We start from the raw sequence: 14,903 nt of genomic DNA on the forward strand, positions 1-14,903 counted from the left end.
AGATATTAAGGCTTTCTAAGCATTGGTGCCAAGTTGGACCAAACAAGGAGTACAGATAATTCCTCGAATGGGGACCAAGATCCAATCTTTGTCACCCCGAAGGCTTCAAAGGCTTAGCAGCGATCTAAGGCTCACCGGGCAGACTCTGATACAATAAGGTGGCCCGTTGATACATATGTTCGACACATGTGGATGGGACATCATACCGGATCGCCTATAATATAGCCTGTATAGGAGTTTTCAGGCACTGCCTCATCACTCATTTTGACGTGTCGAATTAGCGGATACGCACCTTGGCATGTGGCAAGGCGTTTCTGCCGACCAAGCACGTTCAGTACGAGATGCGCCTTTGTCCAGCCGATCCGGGGAATGGAGACGCTGATGATTCAACACTCCGTTCCCGGTTTGTAGAGGGCTGTGCACGTCGCCTCCGCATCTACGGTTTTGTCACCGTACTTATACCTAAGAGACTGTCATTCCTTAAGTCCTCGTGTCCTTTGTTTGCGCCCGGCGCGTTCTGTTTCCAGTTACCTCGTACTCGCCGGCACGATACCAAGGGGTTAACCTTGAACCTACAGTACATAATATCCCCGAACTTGACATCATTACCAGCAGAAGGACGCCGTCCAGCAGACGCAGAGCAACCATGAAGTTCCTCCAGATAACCCTGCTCCTTTGTATCTCCTCCTTGGTCGCCGCCGTTCCGCCCTTGTCTCCGGCCACGGATCTCTCAGTCCGCGACGCCTCCCCCCTGGACTCCTTCGGCCATCTCGAGAAGCGCAAAGGTGGCGGCGGTGGTAAAGGAGGCGGTGGGGGCGGCAGCTCCTCTGGCGGATCCAGCGGCGGACGCAGCGGTTCTGGCTCTTCCTCGGGCAGCTCAGGCGGCTCCTCAACAAGACCAAACGGAGTGCCATACTCCTTCTCCTCCTCCTCCAACGCAGGCGGTCGCACGCGCGACGGGTCGGGCACACCCAAGGCATACGGCGGCAGATACACGGGAGGTGCGGTGGTGCCGTACACAGCCGGTCGACGCTCGCCGACGCTGGGCGTTGCGCCGTTCTTCATCGGTGCAGGTGCACTCGCCTTCTTCCCTGGCCTGTGGCTGTATGGCGCTGTGTGGGCGTACCCCTACGGCATCCCGTACCACTGGACCGACAACGACGGGCACAACCGCACCTCGAACGTGACGTGCCTGTGTCAACAATACCAGGTCTGCGGCTGCGACCCCAGCGACAACTCGACGTTCCTGACCCAGGTCGTCACCAACGGCAGCACCACGCCCGTCGCTCCTGTCAACACCAGCACCGTCAGGACCGTCACCTTCGACAACGGCACCACCAGCACGTACATCAACGGCAGCCTAGCGAACGGCACCACCGCCAGTGGAGGTACTGATCCCAGCGACCCCTCCCAGGTCTCTGCCACCGTCCGGACGATCGTCGAGTTGAGCGGCTATTGGGTGATGCTTGTTATTGTGGGCTGGGGCATGTGGATGGCTGCCTAGGCACTCTCTAGGAGACAAAACAGAGGTGAGAATAGGCAGACATCGAGGCATACAGGGCTCATGGACACCAATGAAAGGCCGCTCAAAGAGGCAGCGAGATGCTGAAGATGAGCTCCTGACATGATCTAAATTGGACGATAGAAAGACGCTGCCGCACCTCGAAGGAGACTTGGGAAGAAGATTTATCGCATTGGCATCGACAGACAGGTTTTTTGGGGAAAGAAGCGCGGCTGTATCTGTCGTTTGGCGGATTTGCTACATTATACACGCTTTGCCTTTGGGGGATTTTGCGGCACAGTGTGGCATCGACACATGCTCACTGTGGAGTTTATGTCTTCGACAATGAACATTTGATAGATTTACGGACTGTGCGAACCTGATATACGTTGTTATCAATTGAAAGTTGAACAAGTAAATTTCGGCTTCCTGAAACCGCCTTCGGGGCTATGTACACTCCTCTCTAGCTGCATACGGGGCTATCACCAGCGTGTTGTAGCGTAAGAATTTCATGGATCAATTCCTCCACTATATCCATCGCCAGTGAGAGCGTCGGCAGCGCTTTTTCAGTCTCGATGTTCTCAGACCATTCAGCTTTGGTTCAGCTTGACGTCACGAGATATCTGCGGATTTGCTTCCAGATCACCGCTGATCTGTTCACCGTCGACTGAGTCTCCGGCCATATGTGCCTACCACATTAATTAGCTCGGTTTCGAGGTCGCAATAGCTGCCTGTCACTCACCCTGACAGCACCGGGACCTCCTAGCTCCTCAAATAGTCCTCCTTCAAGTTCTCGTGGGGCGCTGGGTTTGCCGGGATATGTGTATGCGACACCATAGTACACCCCCAGTACACAGGTGATGAAGCCTGCCCACATCAAGACACCTCGTGCGCTGGACATGAATGTATAGTCCTCCAAGGCGAAGATGCCGAGAACATCATTATCTTCATGGACAGGTTCACCGAAGTTGCGTCGTTCTTGCTTGTCATCCCAGTCGGCATAAGGGTCGCGGTGTTGTCGCTTGATTCGAGGCGGGTTGATGTAGTTGTTATTCTTGAATGTCGAGGTTAGCATCCTCCTCAAAGCTGTACGGTAGACCAGTGTACCATTTCAGGATCGTCTATCTCTTCTCCAGCAGCCTTTAGACATCTTGCAACTGAGAATTGGGCTCGAGGTATGCGGAATTGAGGTTGAATTTGAGATTGAGGCCGGGTTCGGGCAAAGGATCGTGCGGAGGCTGCGGCCAAAGTCAAGGCTCGTCGGGAGAGCATCTTCGTGTAGCTAGGGCTCCAGTGAGCCGGACGATGAGTGAAGCAACGTCGAGATTAAGTCATTCAGATTGATTGTACAAACGGATGCAAAGAGTTGACGTGTGTGTGGAGTGTGAGAAGAGGGATGCTGGAGGATGAAGAATGGCGGGCAGTGATTGGTCTAGGCAACAGCTGTCAGTGCCTAGGCGGGATTCCGCAGTGGCTTGCGCCCTAAACTCGCCTGTTCCTCCCCCCTGCGCTGACTTTCTTCCCATCTCGATATTTTCACGGTTTGCCTCCAACTTCAACCGCCTGCCAACAGCCCAACTTGGTCGCAGGTTGCCGCAAACTTCGTGAGGTGATTCCCCTCGGTCCCTTCTTCAATTTGACTTGCGGCTCGACCTATTTGGCGCCCTGCCCGTGGAGCATACCCGTTGTCAATTTGGTGTTTTTCTGAGAATCTCGATTTTGCCATGCCCGTCGCACGCAACAGCAGCGACCGCGCCAGATGCCGATTCCTTCCCCGACCGGCGACTTTCAATCAGACTCCAACCACCAACATCAGGGTATGCTCCTTCACTGAACTCAACATTATATCAATTGGCTGATTGTCTTCTAGATTTGATTGATAAGAGATCCCCGTCGCCCATACGCATTCAAGAAAGCCCTCTAAGATCCTCCATCGAACCCCAAGATAATCATGGCAACAACGATGGCCCACCCGCGAAGAGGCGGAAAGTCGCAGGCGCTGACCACAAACCGTCTCCTCGACTCATCTCTCCTCCGTGGAAACGAGTCGTTGCAGAAGGCCCGACATCCTTCATCCAAGATGGCCGCCGCAAGTCCGGGAGAACAAACGTAGTGCCCCTCGACCTGCAGCCGCAGTCAAACAAGAGGCAGACACGCGCTGCCTTTGATAAGGTGAAGGAAGAGCGTCAAAAACACACGAAACCTATTTATAATGTGTCCACTCGCAAGTCGAAAGTCGAATCGCAGGTTTCGCCGCCGACGACCGTTAAGCGTGGTTCCCTCCCTTCTTCCAAGGGTCGCGATGTCTCCCAGGCACGAACCCCCGCCAAGGCTGAACCCTCGCAGAGGTATCGCAGAGACTCAAACATCAGCTCGAATCATCAGGCTAAATCCCGTCGTCGCCCTTCTAGTGCGAACCGTCGCTCACGGATCATCTCGCCACAGGTCAACGGAATACATGACCAAAAACCGCAGACAAATGGGATAGTGAAGATCGAGCCAGAGAGTGACAACGACAATTGCGACAGCCCTACCCCAGTATCTTCCAGAGGTTCGACTCCTCCGTTGACTCTGCGCAGAGTTACCTTCCGAGTTCGATTGCTCCCGCCCTCCGTTGCTAGCCCCGCCAATGTGCCTTTACCAAAGAAGTACGCATCCTTCAGCGAATTCCTTGAAAAGGATGAGACGGAGCCCAGAACAGGGGAGGAAACATTAACACCAGATCAAATTATGAAGGAGGCTTCGGCTCGACGAAGAGTGAGGGATGCCCAAAGGCGAGGTGGGTCGCTTGACAAGAAGCTGGTCGATGCGGTACCTGAGAAGCAAGACGAACCAAGAAAACAATACGCGCATCGTGACCATCTCCTGGCTCATGTATGCCACTTCAGAACGCTTCTCAGAGCGGAGCATAGAGACCACAAGAAAAAGGCAGAGATATTGGCACACGAGGCAAAACGATACGTTGAAGAGAAGCAGAAGCGCAATAAGGTGAAGACTGCTGAAGAAATCGAGCAAGAGAAACGAGAGGCTACTTTCGCAATATATCGGACTGTGGTCAAAGACATCGATAAACTATGGGCCGCAGTCAGACTAGAAGTCAATGCCATCCGGCAGAAGGAATACGAGGAACAGCAACAGGCGAAGATGAAGGGACACCTTGCGCGCGTCCTGGATCGAACGGACCAAATGCTAAGCCGGCTTAATGAACAAGACGACTCGGTGATGGACAGCGGAACCGAGGTTTCGTCCAACGAGACCACCGAATCCGAGTCGGAGGACAGCGAGCAGATGTCAGAGAGCGAGACTGAATCGGAGTCGGAACCTGCGGACAAGGACCTCGACGCCGAAATGTCCGTCGAAGAATTGAAAAGGAAGTATGGTAACCTACCAGAGCTACCGGTCGATGATGAAGGAGACGGGGGTCAAGATGAAGCAGGTCCAGATCAGCCCGATGAAGATTCAGATACCGATACGGAAATGGACTCTGAGTTTGATACAGAGGGAACCAGCGAGGAGGATGAGAACGAGGATGAGGAAAGCGACAATGATTCCTCTGGTGGCGGACTCCTTTCGCTACTGTTCTCTAAGAAGCAGATTGCGGATATGACGCTTGAAGCCGATGGAACGAGTGCATACAAAGAAGATGAGGCCGAGAGCCACGACACCCCCCTCGTGGAAGTCTTAGAAGAAACGCCGATGCCAGACACAGAACCGAATGGAGAGCCTTGCACTCCCATGCAAAACGTTGCTGAGGAGCCGAAAGCCGAACCCGCTGATGAAACAACCATACGGACGGAAACACCAACAGCTACCGAGTTTGACGACGTCAAAATGCGAGACGCGACGCCCCCCCTCCATCCTCAACTTGCCCGACTCGCTTCTGAAGACCCCGTAAGTCGAGAGCCTAGCACCCAAACGTCTCCTCATACGACTGCAACAAAAGTGTCGGAACCCGAATCGGTCTCTTCTATCGATGCCACTGTGGACTCTGCGCAGCCTGTTACACCCTCGGAGACAAAGCCGGTCATTAAGACGCCCGTCCCGTCCTTGTTGCGAGGTACTCTCCGTGAGTACCAGCACGAAGGTCTTGACTGGCTTGCAGATCTGTACGCTCATGGGAGAAGTGGAATCCTAGCCGACGAGATGGGTCTTGGCAAGACTATTCAAAGCATTGCACTCTTAGCTCACCTGGCTGAAGTCTACGAAGTTTGGGGCCCCCATCTTATCGTTGTACCCACGAGTGTCATGCTAAATTGGGAAATGGAGTTCAAGAAGTTCTTGCCTGGATTCAAGGTTTTGACTTACTACGGCAACCTTGAAGAACGGAAGCAAAAGAGGAGAGGTTGGATGGCAGACGACAGCTTCAACGTGTGCATCACCTCATACCAATTGGTCTTGCAAGACGCCAACTCCTTCAAGAGACGCCGGTGGCATTACATGATTCTCGATGAAGCCCACAATATCAAAAATTTCCGTTCAGAACGATGGCAGACCATGATGACCTTCAACACTAGAGCCCGACTCCTTTTGACTGGAACACCTCTTCAGAACAATTTAACAGAACTTTGGTCCCTTCTCTTCTTCCTCCACTATGGTCAAGAAAATGAAGGTGAGGACGACGCGTTCGCTGGTCTGAAAGAGTGGTCGGAATGGTTCAAAAGGCCCGTGGAGTCGATTCTAGAGCATGGTCGGCAGGTCCTGGATGAAGAGGATCGAGAACAGGTTGCGAAACTCCACAAAGTGATCCGACCCTTCCTCCTGCGCCGACTAAAAGCCGACGTCGAGAAACAGATGCCAGCTAAATATGAACACGTTGAGATGTGTCGTTTATCCAAGCGTCAGCGACAATTGTACGATGGCTTCATGGCCAGAGCGCAGACTAAGGAAACATTGGCCTCGGGCAACTATTTGTCAATCATCAATGCCCTGATGCAGTTGCGCAAAGTCTGCAATCACCCTGACCTATTTGAGACTCGACCGATCAATACATCGTTTGCAATGCACAAATCTGCTGCAGCTGACTTTGAGATTAAAAATCTTTTGGTTCGTCGGAAACTAATGTTGGACGCCTCGAACGATCTAGACCTCGACTTCTTGCGGTTGGCGCCCATTTCGGAAGAGCGGCTGTCTGTGATTGAGGTAATCGAAACTACTAAACGACATGCCTTCAATAAATTCAAGACCTTGAGGGAGGCTCAGTCCAGAAGGGTCTTATCGTCCTCCCACAATAGTGTCTGTAACGATAATGCCATCTTGTGGCGTGGCGAGACTCGGCTCGGTGTGCTCGGATCCCTGGAGAACGTTGGTCGGAGGGCCCGGCTTCAGGAGTTGGACCGTACAATGTATTATGAAGCATACAAGCACCATCAGCACCCGGTTTACGGACGTGGACTGATTGAACAGTTGACGATAAATACGACTTATGAGAGGCTCTCCAGACTGTCGCCGCGCCGGAGTTTGAGCCGATTCTGGGACAAAGGGCAGCCCATGGAGTCCTTTGATCTTATTCATTCTGTGCAGTCGAGGTCGGAACAGATGCAATCGTTTGTTGATAAGTATGCGTGTGTCACTCCCGCCGTGGTGGCCACCGACCTCTATGCCAGGACTGTAACGGATGCCGGCGTCCAAGCGATCCGAGAAGCAGAAGAATCAACCTTGAAGGGTGACAAGGAGGACCCATTCCACCTCGCCCGCATGAAACTGTCCATCGCTTTCCCCGACAAACGCCTCCTTCAATACGACTGTGGCAAGTTGCAGAGACTGGACAAGTTGCTTCGCCAACTCCAAGCCGGTGGCCACCGCGCGTTGATCTTTACACAGATGACCAAAGTTCTCGATATCCTCGAACAATTCCTCAATATTCACGGCCATCGATACTTGCGACTGGACGGCGCCACAAAAATTGAGCAGCGACAGATTCTCACCGAGAGATTCAACAACGACACCCGAATCCTATGTTTTATCCTTTCTTCCCGTTCCGGTGGACTCGGCATCAACTTGACCGGAGCAGACACCGTCATCTTCTACGACCTCGATTGGAATCCCGCCATGGACAAGCAGTGTACTGACCGGGCGCACCGTATTGGCCAAACGCGAGACGTCCACATCTATCGCTTCGTCTCCGAACATACCATTGAGTCGAACATTCTCAGAAAAGCCAACCAAAAGCAAATGCTTGATGATGTGGTCATCCAGGAGGGTGATTTCACCACGGACTACATGAACCGGATGACTTATCGGGATATGCTTGATGAGAATGCCGATGAGGATGAGGCCGGGAAGGCCATGGATCGCGTCTTGGGCAACGAGAAAACCAGTATTGGGGTTCTGGAGCAAGCCGAAGACCAAGAGGATCGTACGGCGGCTAAAGTCGCGGCGAGAGAATTGCAGCATGCGGACGAGGGTGATTTTGAGGACGGAAGAGCCAGTGCCACACCGAGAACCCAGACAGGCGATGCCAGAAGCACACCTGCACTTGGCGGCGTATCAACTGGACCTTTCGGAGCCACCGACACGGCCATCATCGAGTCGCGAGAAGATGAGGAAAGGATCCATCACATCGATGAGTATTTCATTCAATTGCAAAAGTACCTGATGAAAGACATTCCGCTTGGGCCAGGGAAAGACTCCAAGAAAGGGAAGAAGGGTAGGAGAGGACGCGACGAACACCGCATCCGGAGAGTGAGATGATTGATGTCGAGTCCGGCGAAAGCCACTAAGGGCGTTTGAACTGTCGAGAAAGTCGACCGGAGACATTCAAAGATCGTTCGACGGATAGATGAACTGATGATGGGTCGTCATCAACGTGTAAAACCACTTTCAGATGAGAAAATCCTTGGGGTTTCGGGAGTTTACAAGACCGGGCGGTGGCTAGGTCTCTTGTATGTGTGTGTATACGTCCTCCTGTGAGAGGCCGAGGCTTGAGGAGAACGACTGTAACAAAATTCAACCGATTAACTCCCACATGTGTGTTTCTCGTGTCTTTTCTTGTCAGGCTCTTCTTGATAGTGTCCTTTTGCGTGGTGCTAACGACTGAGGACTTCGCTTTGCCATACTTCTACTCATCGCGCCAGATGTGTGTGCTGGAAGAGACTGCAAGCTGGCTCTTTGCTTGCTTACCTCTCTCTCTTGTGCTCCATTGCTCCAGACTCTTTAGGGAGCAGTCCGCAATCGATGAACGGCGGGAAGGAGGCCAGGAGCGAGTAATGATTACGGCCATTGTGCTCGGACGTGTGGTGAGAACGCGGTGCGACCAGCAAGCAGAGCACACCAAGGGACCACAGAGAGCCACAGTAAGAGAGAAAGGGAGGGCCAGACACACCAGACCGCGCTCGCGCCCTGCGATCACAGAGTGGAATCTTGCACAGAATCCGTGGAAGTAACCCGGGAAGGATGGTCTGATACTTACCACACCAGCGGCGCCCATCTGACTATTGTGATCGGAAGCGTAGCGCTGGAGGGGGACCCACAGTTTGGTGCTGGACGTAGATCCAGAAACGACGGCGGCATTCGATCCACAAGGTGGGTGACAACGATCATTCGGGGGAATATATGTCCCAAACAGAATAGTGTTTGTTCGAACGGTTTGCCCACGCGAAAGGTTTAAAAGCCACCTCTGCGGGAAGCCGCCCACCTGGTACTCGAGTAAGATTTGGACATTCTTCATGGATGCCGTGAAAATCCTGAGATAGCCACAGAAGTGGCGGTGACAGCAACGCCGTCTGGCGGAATGCTCTGCCGGTGTTTCTCCCCAGAATATTTGAGTCTTTCGAGACTCAGCAGACATCTATGTAGAGACGTTGGAGAACAGCCTGAAGTGCTCTGGGCCTGTCAGAGTCGGTTATCCGCAACCTGGACTTGGATAGCGAATTAGTTCCATCGCCAGGAAGCTAGAGGTGGGACGAAAAAGGTCAGACTATGGGTCGTGGACTGAGTGGTTTCTCTCCTGCTACTTTCCCGAGCCTGGTTTCGCTGGACTAGGAATGTGTTATTAGAGCATTTGATTTGCCTCGTGTGAGAAGCATATATTCATCAGCTGGAACATGTTGGCCCTTACTTCTGAAAAAGAGTCAGGATATTCATTGGTCCGGTCAGGCCGAATACTCCGTACAATTTACGGGTCCCGTCATCTTGTGCCGTGTTTCGGGGCCATTTCATCTGCGTCTGCATACTGGGGTCACATTTCGCATCGACAAGCAGAGCGGTTTCGGATGGAATACGCCGTTTGAGGGAAAGGCTCGGACCTTGTGTGAGGCGAGGCTGCAATACGTTGGGGTTCGCTCTAACATAATGATTCGTCTTAGCTCGATGGCTTTCATCTCCGGCCTCATCCAAAGTCCTCCTGGGGAGTTCCTCGTGTGCGGTTCCTAGAAAAATCATCTTAGCCCAAAGAGGACAAAGGCGAGGCCAAAAGGACCAAGAAAGTATGTCGCAACGAACGCGGCCGCAGCTTGCGGGATTTTCCAGTCTCCTGTGATTCGAGGTGCTCCAGGCGACGATGCTAGCGACCTGGTAGAGTTGACAGCTTTGCTGGACCTGGCATAGGACCGCGACATGCTGCAGGTTATGGCGGATTGTGCTAAAGACTGTCTCCAATGCTGACTCACACCAGTGTTCGTCGCTGGGAAGAGGGGGGAAGTAAGTTGCGCCCACATCTCCACGATCCCACACTGTGGCGTCGGCCAAGACGGCAACAGAGGCTTCAGGCGCGATCAGATGGCCTGTCCGTAGAGGGAAATGTTCGAGAAAAGTCAGCCCAACTACGCTCTCTGGCTTAGCGTTTTGCGTGCCCTTAGTCGCGAAGGGATTAGTCGAAGCGCCCAGCTCAAGCCACCCTCTCTCCAAGTCGATGCGGTCTCCACACTTGCTGCTTCCAGCAGGGTAGGTAGGCAGCGTATTTGCGTACATAGAGAGATGATAGCTGGATTGCGTGACCCAACCGTAAGAAGTCCGAAGCCCCTGTGGCAACTCTGATGGGTGCTTTTTTTCCTGTGGCTCGGTGTAAGTTATCCCTTTCTCAAGGCACAAGGCACACAAGGTCTCCGCTCTATCTGACCCATGATCGGGGTGCGGGTGCCCCAGTACCACCTTGTTCCACAAAGTCTGCCGTACTTTTTGTTGAATGAGGGCCTTTTGTCAGAGTTTTTTTCACATGGGCCAAAGTTGCCTCGTTCTAGAATTCAACGAAATGCGCTGTGCCAGAGATCAGTCGTGGTCACAGGTCGCCATCAATACACCACTTGGCCCATGTCACGAAACGGGTTGTTAGTCGGGCCCAATACGAACAATTTGGTCCGTGCTTCCGTCCTTGACCCGATTGCTCTTTGACAAGCCACCAAGGGATGATGAGTTTGAGTTTGGAATAGCATGTCATCTGCCGATCGCTGGCTGGGCGGATTGGGAAGCAAGGGCTAAAGACGCCACTAAACTTGGCCGCGGTGTTTGAGCCGTCAGCGCAAAAAGACGGATCGCCCCAGATGGTCTGTTGGCTGGTCGATCACAAGGCGGAATCCCAGCCCGCCGCGGCGCCAAAAGTCTGTCCCCCCGTCTTGAACAAGGCGTTCTCTTATTGATTCTTGTTGTTACTCAAGCCTTCTGAAGCTTTTGAGGAGCCAAGGCTTCGTCGGGTGATCTTGGGGGGAGGGCAAAGCAGAAGAGGCAGGTCACGGGGGTAGGGCGCAAGTAGAGAGGGCGTTGGGGAAGCCAATGCAAGGTGGCCGTCGTCATCTCGCAGCAAGTTGAAGATGATGATCGGTGAGTGGTGGCCAAGTACCCGATGAGGACACGTAGGTACTGTAAAGCGTCAGGAATGCAAGGACGGCAAAAGGCATCTTGGGGCGACGAGTGGGCAGGTCTGCTAACTTAGTCGCGTCTGGTCGCCACGGTCGGAGGTGAGGAGGAGGAGGAGGAGATGGTGGTGGTGGTCCGGTGGAGGAAGTTGTTAGGGCATCGAGGGCGACTGCGTGACTGCGCTGCGCAGAGCCCCTGGTTGTAGCCTAGTGAAGCCCCATCTTTTGCTCTCTCTGTCTTCTATCTCATTGGCTTTCTCTCACGTCAAACCTGCTGTCCGTCAGTTACAATTCCCAGGTTTATCCTGCAACATTCTCGTTCGCCCCATGCCTTGCCATGGATGTTGTACAAACCACCTCGCTGTCACTGCCAATGGTTGCCTGCGCTTCCCTCCCTGGCCCCTCTCCTACACTCACCCCCTTGTCGAGTCGTGTGATTTCTCGGCCCAACAATGTTCCTATTTCCGAATCTCGACGCGATCAGCGTCACTCCAGACTTTGGCTTCCACCCCCGGTCCCTCCCTCCACACGCTGATGCTCAGATGCACAGTGCCACACGCTACCCATGGACGACCAGGGTAGTGAGATGAGGAGGAGCACACCTCGAGTGTCCAATCTGTGTGAGACCAAACTGTACCTGGAGCTGATCTTCGCCGTTTTCTAACTATTCTGGCTCCTAGCGAAGCTGCCTCACCCTGCCACAGATTCATAAAGAGCTCGTCTCTCCCCCTGCTCCTCAGCTTGTCCTTCTTTTCCCCTCTCTTGTGTCATCTTGCTTTGTACACCAGTTACCTCCAAAGACACCCTGACCGCCACCATGGCTGACCACAAGGATGGCATTGCTCACGAGCATCGGAGAGAGAGTGTGCTCTTCGCGGATGAGAGCAAACGCAAGGCCAGTGTTGCTCAACTGACGTCCAACACCAGCGGAGAGTATGTCCATCCAGACCCAGCCGTCACTGGAGGTTATCGTCGCTGACATGTTGTGCAGAGTTCGCAATCCTCTTGTTGGTATTCCGCGCGAGCAGATGCTCCAAGATGTCGAGAACTTCGCCAATGAGAACTCCCTGACCGACATTCTGCCGCTCTTGAAAAAAGGTGCCCTGGTTGCGCAGAGTCCCCATGCTATCGAGCATATTCCCGAACTGGACGAGACCGAACGTGAATTCCTCCGTGAAGAGGTCACCCACCGCTGGAGACACCCCAAGACCCTCTATTTCACCATCATCCTCAACTCGATCGCTGCAGCTATCCAGGGCTGGGATCAAACAGGTTCCAACGGCGCCAACTTGACTTTCCCCATCGCCTTTGGTATTCCTGACTCTGGTCCTGAGTGTACAGCCAAAGGCACCTGCGAAGACAACTCATGGCTCATTGGTTTCATCAACTCATGCCCTTACATCGCGATCGCCTTCTTGTATGTCCTGCTCTCCTCTTTCATGAGAATTGTCTCTAACTGTGGTAGTGCCGGATGGATATCCGATCCTCTGAATGATGTCCTTGGTCGTCGCGGAACTATTTTTGTTGGTGCCATCTTCTCCCTGCTCGCGCCTATCGGTTCGGCCTGTACTCAACACTGGGGCCAATTGGTCGCAACCCGTATCCTGCTGGGTATTGGTATGGGCCTCAAGGAAGTGACTGTCCCTGTGTTTTCGGCCGAAAATGTAAGACTGGCTCGCTCCCTTCTCCGAGTCCTCCCGGCCACGTTTCCGATAGCTAACAATCCACACAGTCCCCAACGAACATCCGTGGTGGTCTCGTCATGTCCTGGCAGGTTTGGACGGCGTTTGGTATTTTTCTGGGTACTTGCGCCAACCTGGCGGTCAAGGACGTGGGTGACATAGCGTGGCGCCTGCAACTTGGGTCCGCTTTCATTCCAGCTGTGCCCTTGGTTCTCGGTATCTGGTTCTGCCCCGAGGTAAGTCGTGAAACGCGTCTTCTATGGAGCTTCTCAGACTGACCCGTCGTCAGTCTCCGCGTTGGTTGATGAAGAAAGGCCGCCACGCCAAAGCGTACCAAGCTCTCCTCAGACTCCGACGGACCCCTCTGCAAGCTGCGCGTGATCTTTACTACATTCACGCACAACTTGTTCAGGAAGACATTCTCGTTGAGGAGTCTGCCGTCGCCACCCACGGCAACATTATCACTCGATTCATCGAACTGTTCACCATTCCGCGTATTCGACGCGCAACTCAGGCTTCGGGTATCGTCATGATTGCCCAGCAGATGTGCGGAATCAACATCATCGCTTTCTACTCGTCCACCGTCTTCTCCAATGCAGGAGCCAGCGTGACAGGCTCCCTGCTCGCATCTTGGGGCTTTGGCCTGGTCAATTTCCTCTTCGCCTGGCCGGCTGTCTGGACGATAGATACCTTTGGCCGCAGAGCTCTTTTACTCTTCACGTTCCCCAACATGTGCTGGACCCTGTTGGCAGCTGGCTTTTGCTTCTGGATTCCAGAAAGCAGCTCTGCGCATCTCGGTCTCATCGCGCTATTCATCTTCTTGTTCGACGCGTTCTACTCGCCCGGAGAAGGACCTGTACCCTTCACCTACTCGGCCGAGGTCTTCCCTCTATCACATCGTGAAGTTGGCATGTCCTGGGCCGTGGCCACCAACAATTTCTGGGCGTCAGTCTTGTCTCTGACTTTCCCGCGTATGCTCCAGGCCATGAGGCCACAGGGTGCGTTTGGATTCTATGCCGCCCTCAACATTGTCGCATTCGTCATGATTTTCTTGTGGCTTCCAGAGACCAAACAGCGGACTCTCGAAGAACTGGATTATGTCTTTGCCGTGCCGACCCGCACCCACATGCATTATCAGCTCAACCAGGTTTTACCATACTGGTTCAGGACCACAGTTCTTCGACGCAAAGGCCTTACTCCTCCACAGCTCTACAAGTTCGATTCGGATGACTATGTTCCCTCAGATCACGAAGAGATTACTGAGAAGTCAGCCACTGCTTGATTCTCCAGTGGGTCAAAACTAAAATTTCCCAAAAGGGCACATGGCGGGTGCTCCCGACGATCTTTAATGAGTATGGGTGGAGTGTATGGCCATTCGAAGATTGAGCACGTCGATCGCTAAATCCCACGAGAGACTATCGGAGCGGGGTTGGAAAGCTGTATAGGTTTTCCTGCCTATGATTGTCGAAACTGAACAGATACCCTTTTTGCCATCATGGCACACAAGTTGATAGTTTAAGCATTGTCAATCACACCTCTATCCGATCATCACCAGAGTCTCCCATTCTAAGCAGGAATTGTTCTGTGTCCTCTCTTTCTTTGGTCGGTGTGTGCATGGTTCGCCCTGATTCTCCACACGGACGTCACCACAACGCCGATAGATCTACACGGTGCATACAGTGGGATTTCTTACCTCAGCACCTTAGCTTGGGAGGAATGGGGAAAAGGCCGGGGGAGGATCCAAGGGGCTCGCGGATCGTTTTGAATCCTTTTCCACATCGGGCCCCTCCCTCTTTATGCAGTACTTGTGTTGTCGTCTCGAAAGCCCAGAGTAGAAGAACAAGAGAAGGAGATCTTTATTAGTGGCTGGCTGTCAGCCATAATAATGGCTCAGAAGTGGGTGGCTCAAACAGGAAGAAGAAGAGGAGGAGG

General features: G+C 53.2%; 4 protein-coding genes across 4 annotated transcripts; 3 read left to right on the forward strand and 1 right to left on the reverse strand.

Annotated features, from left to right (window-relative positions):
- Positions 1-646: 646 nt before the first annotated feature.
- AYL99_06890 (hypothetical protein) lies at positions 647-1,504 on the forward strand (the record flags this gene model as incomplete). The annotated part of the gene is made up of 1 exon (XM_018838399.1): positions 647-1,504. The coding sequence occupies one exon, from the start codon at positions 647-649 to the stop codon at positions 1,502-1,504; it is 858 nt and encodes a 285-aa protein (XP_018692959.1).
- Positions 1,505-2,091: 587 nt separating this feature from the next.
- Positions 2,092-2,773, reverse strand: AYL99_06891 (hypothetical protein; the record flags this gene model as incomplete). Its single annotated transcript, XM_018838400.1, has 3 exons — positions 2,092-2,190; positions 2,244-2,555; positions 2,609-2,773. The coding sequence occupies 3 exons, from the start codon at positions 2,771-2,773 to the stop codon at positions 2,092-2,094; spliced, it is 576 nt and encodes a 191-aa protein (XP_018692960.1).
- Positions 2,774-3,260: 487 nt separating this feature from the next.
- AYL99_06892 (hypothetical protein) lies at positions 3,261-8,191 on the forward strand (the record flags this gene model as incomplete). Its single annotated transcript, XM_018838401.1, has 2 exons — positions 3,261-3,318; positions 3,372-8,191. 2 exons carry the CDS (start codon positions 3,261-3,263, stop codon positions 8,189-8,191), a joined length of 4,878 nt encoding a protein of 1,625 aa, XP_018692961.1.
- Positions 8,192-12,106: 3,915 nt separating this feature from the next.
- Positions 12,107-14,253, forward strand: AYL99_06893 (hypothetical protein; the record flags this gene model as incomplete). The annotated part of the gene is made up of 5 exons (XM_018838402.1): positions 12,107-12,222; positions 12,281-12,706; positions 12,755-12,953; positions 13,022-13,207; positions 13,261-14,253. 5 exons carry the CDS (start codon positions 12,107-12,109, stop codon positions 14,251-14,253), a joined length of 1,920 nt encoding a protein of 639 aa, XP_018692962.1.
- Between the last annotated feature and the right edge of the window lie 650 nt (positions 14,254-14,903).

Source organism: Fonsecaea erecta, assembly GCF_001651985.1.
Source record: "Fonsecaea erecta strain CBS 125763 chromosome Unknown Scaff5, whole genome shotgun sequence".
In the NCBI taxonomy this organism is placed as follows: Eukaryota; Fungi; Ascomycota; class Eurotiomycetes; order Chaetothyriales; family Herpotrichiellaceae; genus Fonsecaea; species Fonsecaea erecta.